Source organism: Mytilus galloprovincialis, chromosome 4, assembly GCF_965363235.1.
Source record: "Mytilus galloprovincialis chromosome 4, xbMytGall1.hap1.1, whole genome shotgun sequence".
Classification (NCBI taxonomy): domain Eukaryota; kingdom Metazoa; phylum Mollusca; class Bivalvia; order Mytilida; family Mytilidae; genus Mytilus; species Mytilus galloprovincialis.
Window position 1 is genome coordinate 74,797,060 of NC_134841.1, and position 8,616 is coordinate 74,805,675.

Genomic DNA, 8,616 nt, shown 5'->3' on the forward strand with positions numbered 1-8,616 from the left:
TAATTATGTATTTCCCACATGCACAATTAATAATAATCAAATCAAGGTTGAATAGCTATTAACCATTTCTATTTCAAACATTGCCTTATGTCCATAGAAATATACAACAAAACATGAATGAGGATAGATTGATTTCATTACTTTTACAATTGCTTATTTTAAACTTTATAGAATACAGTCTGAAACAAAAAAAATAATTCGTTATAAATAAGAATACTGGGTTTGGTTTGCCTTGTTCATTCATTGCATGTTTACCAGCATTCTTACAATATTTTACATTACAGATAAGAATATACACAAACAAAACAATTATAATAGTCTGAAGATCATCTTTTTCTAAGTACTAATAAGTATATTCATTTATATTTTTATTATTTCAGCCTCAAGTATGCTTTGCAGGGGAGGCAACCCATCCAACTCACTACTCAACTACACATGGAGCATTGCTGACTGGCTTGAGAGAAGGAAAGAGACTGACAGATTTGTACAAATAATGATAGTTGTCATGTAGTCTCATTTTATGTTGTATCATATTGACACAAATTTTGTGAGAGTTATGAATGGTGCAAATGATCATATATATTATTTCTCATTTTATAGCATTATCTCCCTTAAACTTACCCATACCCATAAATTTACTGCATATGATATTTTAATGTCCATTTTATAATATTTGTAAGTTTATTTTACTGTTAGAGTTTGATTTGCATAAAGCTAAGTTTTCTGTGACCTCTATATTTAATAGCAAGTGGAAATGGCAAATTTTATAATTATATGCTTGAAATTCACTTATTTTAACTGACAAGTCGACTTTAGCCAGGAAAATGAATGATGTAGAATTATGGACATTAGTTGATCTATATTACATACAAGTAGACTTAAAAGAAACCTTTTTAAGAAGAATAGAAAAATAAACCATGAAGGTGGTACCTAACACTACAGGGAGATAACTCTGTAAAATCAGCTAAACATTTTAATTATGTTGTGTTGATAAGGGAATATTATGCTTCTCAATGATAAAAATTAGTGTTTGTCAAACTGCTATATATATAACCAGTGTAATTTTTCTGATAAAATGGTTGGTTCAAATTTTTTGAAATTTTTATAATTTTGTCAAAGGGTCAAAGTGTTTACTGTCAAAATTTTATGAAAATTAAACGAGCCAAATTAATTTTAGTGAAGGTGTTGGGTACCACCTTAAACTACATTTTGGGAAAGAAACAATATTTTAGAACTTGGATTGATCCTTGCACTTCATTTGTCAAATTTCTAATACTTTGATATGAATATTGCCACTATTAAATGTAAATACAAATTTTAGGAAATTACCATGAAAAAATAGTTTATTGACAAGTATGTAGAAAACCTGGAATTTTAATAGTATTCTGTTGACCTCTGCTTTTATAGGAGTCAGTATAATATTATTCAGTACAAAAGTTGACCTCAGTATATTTTGTTTATTGATAAGAAGGCATTTTATAAATTGTTTTATTTTTAACAATAGAAAAAACAACAACAAGAAACTAATGATTATAAAAGAGCATAATAATTTCTAGGAAGATTTGTCCCCTTCTAAAATATGTAACGCAAAGTCTGATTTTATTTATTCACTGATATATATAGTACAAAGGTCTTATATGAGCTGTTATAATAAATGTTAAGGGATACTATAAAAAAATAAAAAATTAGCATAATGTTCAAGACATTGTCTGAAATTTTTCAGGAAGGTCAGCAGGCCTGAAGAGGTATTTTAGGTATCTAGACTAATTCCATTTGTATTTTTATCAATATAACAGGCTTTTCATAAAAGATGGCCATACCTTTATTGAACATTGATTCAAAAGCTGATACATGTACCTTTTATTTTTTAATGTTTTGATATTATTTTCACAAAAGTTTGTGTTTTTATGAAAAGTAAGTTCAACTTTTATACATGTATCTCCTTTGACATGAATTTCCCACAAAACCAGCTTGTTGAATTTTAGCTTTATAATATTTTTATGACAAAGGTCTAGGTTGTTGAATTTGAAGTGAAAATGTCACATTATAAGTAGCATCTGTGAATTTAGTGGAAATTTAACACACAAAAATTTAATTTGCTGTTTTGATCACCTAATAACCACAGGAATAATTGAAAGGTACATCAGCATGTTGGCGTTGTGTATAATTATTTCAATTATTATTTATATAGCATTGTATTATCACCTATGAGCGGGTCTTTTAATACCTCAGACTACCAACTCGTTAATGTTATTTATTAAATTTATAGCTAATTCTGTTTGAACACAGTTTATGCATTTTGTTAAAATATCTCCACATATATTTATCATATGATCATTTAAACCAATGTTGATTTTTTTCTGATAGATGAAAGATATTGTTTTGTTATTGTGGGCTTATGAGAAATTTTAAAATGGTGCTCACTGGTCTGTGTACAAGGGAGATTATTCTCTGTTCACAGGAAAAAATAATTTACACAGCTTTGATTGGAAATTGAAGCTGTCATTGACAGGTATTTGTAATTGTCGTCACTGGCAATGAGTATTTGCAAGTGGTTTGTTCAATCTTGTTGCAGAGTTTTTTATTTACTTTGTTCTACCTCATAAGTTTTGTTCAATTGTCTATGTGAATCTAACATCTTTTTGAGAAGTCAGTATGCTACAAAAAATCACTGTCATAATCCTACAAGAAAAAGAAAGTGTTATCATTTTTTTTTTTGGCTGCATTTACATTTACATTTTCTAAGAATACATATTATACAACGAAAATGGACCAAAGATGAATTTCACATCCTTGCCTCAGAAGCTTAGTATCTTCTCCTAGCATAACTTGGGAAATAATAAAGATGGTAGTAAATTTGTCTCCCTTTTTCTAATCCTTATCAAAAGGAACATAAGTTGAAGGCAGTGATGTTTGAAGAAAACTTTTGTCTGATGGAATAGTGTATTTTTTTCCAACAGTGAAACGAGTAAAATTGCAAAAGTTGCCAAAAAATAGGGGAAAAAGAAAGAATTTAGAATGTAAGTTTGTTATAGTTTGCTTTAGTGTATTTTTTTATTTTTATGCACTGATAGTTGGATTGATTGAAGAAAGAGTCATGTTTTGTTTTAAAATCCACGTTGAATGCAAATGTTTTAGTTTGTCAGATTTTATAAAAAAGGAAGGAAAAATGTAATGCAATGTATGTTTCATTTAAGTATATCATCACATATTTATTTATGTCATTTTTTTCCCTAGTCAGTCAGTGGTATATATTGTAGTTATTTAGAATTTCTGTAATATTCGGAACTTGTATTTTTAATCATCAGTGATTGTGCAACCAAAATATCAGAGTTTTTGAAAATATGTCAATATAATCTTTTAACAAAGTCATAGAGATGAATTGGAACTAATACAAAAATTAATGTTCTACTTTTATTTTAAATGAGAAGACTTATAATAAGTTAAATTTAATAAAAATTTAAAAGCATCTCACACACTGAAAAAGTTGTGGGTGCTAAAATTTCCCATTTATTAACTCTGATGTTTTGTGTGTAGAATAGTAGGTTATTTCTAACAGGGCTTTTCTAGAAAAGAAAAAAAAATGATAATATTGAAGAAAGATTAATACTTTTGTTATTTCAATATATTGGGGATTAGGGAAAAGGATCAAAAACAGTTGTCATTTCATTTGATTGGGACAATTTACCTGTTTTTAAAAAATCAGTATTCTAAATTTCTTTATTTATTTATTTATATGCAAGCAATTTCTTCATTAAAGTTTGGTTTTGGCATCTGCTCGGAAAAACCAAGAAAATCAACATCAAATACAATTTAATGACAACATGGTCTATGTTTGCAGCCATAACTGTTTCTAGAAAGGCCCTTTTTTATCATCCAGATAAATTATGTTTGATGCCAAGTGAATTTATAAAAATTGTGCAATTGATTTATTTTTAATTGTGTATCAATATTGAATGTATCTGTACATGTATGTTCTAAGTAAATTAAGTGATGAATGCTAATCTTATTTATACACTGTACATCAGAATTGGAATGTGTACATGTTGAAATCAATGTCAAGTCAGCTCAATTGTCATGACACTGCAAAGGCTTGTTTTGTCTTCTTAAGGTTTCTACCTTCCCTGACTTGTGACTTCCTACTGGTTCTTAGGAAAACATATAATGGCTTCTTTTTATATATACTTTACACGTTTAGCTAAAATAATATTAAGTGATTGTACATGATACTGAAGAGGCAAATTTACTGAAAAATAGGAAGTCAAGATGACCAAAAGATGTCTATGGTATGGTCAGCCTAGTGACTAGCATGATTATGAAACTTTTGTAAAATATCTAATGTCTTGTATATAAGATGTCAGTTTGATAAAACATGTCAGATTTTTGTTCAATAACAGACATTTTATTTTAAAAAAAACAAATTGAATTGTATCTGAAATTTACGTATCAATGGTTAGTTGAAGTTCATCCATGTTGTATGTTACAGTACTGATTTTGCATTTATTATCTTTATGTCTTGGTTTTTATAAGTGATCTAATGATCACTTAAGAGACCAGGACATTAATGCAAAATCAAACAATCACTTAAAAGACCAGGGCATTATTGCAAAATCACACCATCACTTGAAAGACCAGGACATAAATGCACAAAATTACATGATCACTTTGGGTTCTGATTTTTAAAATTAAAACAGTCATGTTACTTGTATTTTTCATATCATAAATGAAGAAAAAACAAGCCTTTACTTTAATAATTGAAACTACCTTAATTTTAAGTTGACATTGACAGGATTATTATATCTTGGGATTTTCATTCAGTAATTATATTATGATGTTGTTTTCAATTGTTTAATTTATGTACATTTATCAGCAATCTAATAATTTAAAACCGTCCATGGGATGAAAATTATGCCATGCAAACTGGAGTAGGTTTTTATTTCCCTAAAGTTGGTGGATAACAATATGTGAATTTTAAAAACAACCATGACAAAATGTTGCCTTGGATTTGTTTTGCTAGAGAATGTACTATACTTTTGTTTGGCTATGCCTTTCTAATATTTATTTGATTTTTTAAATTGTATCTCTCAAAAAAGCAGTATGACCTTGACAAGTCCTTATTTATTTGAAATAATAGTATTGTTTATTACATATATACTACAGGTTATTTCATGCAAGTTTTTATTTATTTTTTTCAAAATAATTGTTTTGCAAAATTATTAAGAGGAAAAATAACTGATATTTTTTTCAAAATACAATCACAAACAGTAACTGTTATAGAATTGAAAGGCCTTGTATTGCTCTGTTACAAACATGTTTTGGAAAAAAAAGACATGATATAAGAGGGTTTACACTTTATCTATCGTCTATTGAAATACCAAGAGAAATATAGAAAAAGTACAAAAAGGGGTTCAACACCCAAAAGATATTTTGTTTTTTTTTATTTTATTTAATACGTAAAAAAAAATGTTATTAACAGACTTGCCAAACACCAAGAGAGTTGAATATTACTTAGAGGCAGAATTAAAGTAAATAATACACTGTAATGTAAGGTTTGAATTGAAGAATCCATTTGATTTGATGTAGTAAAATGATGAATTGATGTCATGAAATGTCCTCACATGGAGACAGTTGTAGGATACACATAAGTATCAACTGATAATCAAGCAAAACAAATATAAGTCATTGCAAAGTTATTTGTTAGTTTTTGATGAATTGAAATACATTGACAAGATTTTAACAGATTTTTTATGAAATGGCAGAGTTGTATTGTTAAACTTTTCTATTTTCTTGTAGATAGGGTAATGTAATCTTTTGTGTCCTATACTCCAGATGATATCTTTGAGATTATTTTATTAATGTCATTATTCAAAAATGTCTTTTCATTGTATCTACACTAAAGAACAGATTAAAAAAAGAATGAATTTTCCTGAGAAAACCAAGCATTGTTTGCTCTGTATTGGAGTAAGGGAACCAGTTTCTACAAAGGGATTACATTGTCCTTTCTTATATAGATCAGAATTAATGGATGGTGTGTTAGATTGCTCAGTGCTGACTATAGCAGCATACTTATTGTCACATTAAAATGTTCTGAGTATTAAATAAAGTATAATAAATATATCAACAGTTGACTATTATTTTAAACATGACTAAAAGGAGACATGGGACAAATGTCATTGAGATAGCAACCCATGTATTTAAGTAAACCAAAACAAGTATTAAGTGGCCAAATTGTTTTTTAAAGGCAAATTTAGGTTTATTGATTTTGATGATGTTTTTTTTGCGAAGTAAGATTGAAAAGAAAGAAAAGTGCATGAGGCAATATTATGATATCTCAAAAAGTTCAAAAGAATAGCTCTTTTATTACTATTTTTTGTACCTATCTAAAAAAGAAGTGGGATGCAGAAAATACCAAAGCGACAATCAAAATTTATAATTTCGAAGATGAAACTAAAAAACTGCAGTCTACAAAAAACACTAAGAGGGACTTAGACGTGCTGTTGTCAGTGTCAGCAGTGTAAACCATTGTTAAGTTACTGATAAGGTCAGTTTTAGATGAACCACCAAGTCCATGATATTATGTATGCAGTTGTGTTAGCATTGACACATGTCTCATTGTCCCCTGCCTTGTCATGAGTCATTGACCAAATTTTTTTGCATAGTTTACATGATCAAGGTTGTAATTAGGTCAGTATAGGCAAAACTTATTGAAAAAAATACATATCTAAGAAATTTGAAAAGAAAAAGTTATATGGGATGTAAAATCATTGTAACCCTCACCCATTTTCTCAAAATTTTGGCTGAAAAGACTAGATTAGTAATAAAATTTGAAAATTTTATTACTCAAAAACTGCTTATTGGAAATGTACAATTTTTTCACAGAGTAAAGTTTGATTATGATATTTTTCAAATTCATTGCTATTTTCCACTTTTAACCCATGTTTTGGAAATAATTTCAGAACGAGATTTCAATGAGACTGAATGAGACATCCTTAAGCCTTGATTCATACCAATTCCATGTCCCAACCCCTCAATTGTAGTCAGTTGAAATCACACGTTTTGCCTAGTTTCGATGTTGAAGTTTTTGATTTTATTATTTGCATATACTATTAAATTACAAACAGGAAATATTAATCCCACATTATGCATGGATTAAGTGCAGAACAAAAAAGTCACATCTGACACCAGGAAGAGGCAACGTCTTGAATAAGTAAAATACCCATCATGCAAAAATTAGTATGTATTGATATTGATTATGGTTAGTGGTCTTTCTGATTTGAAATGATCCGTCAAAGGGAGGCAAATGATAACAAAGGGACATTCAAACTCATAAGTTGAAAGTTGACATCGCAAATTTTAAACAAAGAAAAAAAGTCAAAAAGACATCCAACAGTACACAAATTACAAAACATAAAAAACTAGACTGATCAACATGAACCCCACTAAAACTGGGGTGATATCATGTGCTCCGGAAGAGTAAGCACATCCTGATCCACATGTTGCACCCATCGTGTTGCTCAGGGTAGTACACACACAATTATTAGACTAATTAGGTTGTTCACATTTGGGGAAAAGTGGACGAGACATGTAGTTACGACAATTTGAATGTTACATTTGATATCTGTGAAACAGATATTCCATAAGGCCAATCAACTCGTGATGGCGTCTGTAAAATTAACGAAAACTTAAAACTCTTGGTTTAATAGCTTTCTTGTCAACAGCAACTCAAAGAAATCGTAATAGTAATTAAAGTCCTGGAATTCTGTATCAGCTGGGAGATATATACTCCGTATACAGGCGCTGCCGGAATAATGATACATACAAATGGAAAGTTCACGATTGGGAAGCTGGAATCTCTTTTGTCGTAAAGTGTTAAATTTTGTATTTACGCAAGACGCGAGTTTTGTCTACAAAAGACTCATCAAACACGCTCGAATCCAAAAAAGTTTAAAAGGCCAAATAAAGTACGAAGTTGAAGAGCATTGAGGACCAGAACTCCTAAATTTTTGCCAAATACAGCTAATGTAATCAATTCCAAGGCTCCATGTGGAAGGCAGTACCTCTAACGTATATACATTGCGACTTGGATGGAGAGTTGTCTTATTAGTTCTCCTACCATATCTCATTTTCTGTTGTTTTAAAACGACCGTCAATTTCAATTTCTAGATGTAAGTTAAGATATGAAGCAGAACTGTATCTGTTGTATCCCTGTCTGATGAATAAATGCGTATAACATAGTCACCAAATTTTTGATTATTAAAGGAGAGAACATCATTTAAAGAAAGGAAATTAAATTAAACGATACTGCAAACTTCAATGTTTTCTTGTATGAATTCAGCCTCAGTTGAATAAAGAAACAAGTCGGCAAGAAGAGAAGCATAGTTGGTTCTCATGGGAATACGAATTGTTTGTTGAAAATAAAATTAAACACGTCAATAACTATGAAACCCGTTTATTTGCTGATAATAGCTATCAAAGGTACCAGGATTATAATTTAGTACGCCAGACGCGCGTTTTGTCTGCACAAGACTCATCAGTGAGTTATAAAGTCAAAACAAGTACAAAGTTGAACAGCATTGACGATCCAAAATTCAAAAAAAAAAAAAACTGTGCCAAATA

At 29.5% G+C, this 8,616-nt stretch overlaps 1 protein-coding gene across 1 annotated transcript in view; it reads left to right on the forward strand.

The window, feature by feature from the left end:
• LOC143072946 (spermine oxidase-like) overlaps nucleotides 1–6,117 on the forward strand; it is a 37,780-nt gene extending 31,663 nt beyond the window's left edge. The window contains exon 5 of the mRNA XM_076248120.1: nucleotides 381–6,117. Within this exon, the coding sequence (XP_076104235.1) occupies nucleotides 381–494 (114 nt within the window). The 3' untranslated portion in view covers nucleotides 495–6,117. The remainder of the gene's footprint in view (nucleotides 1–380) is intronic.
• The last annotated feature ends 2,499 nt before the right edge of the window (nucleotides 6,118–8,616 follow it).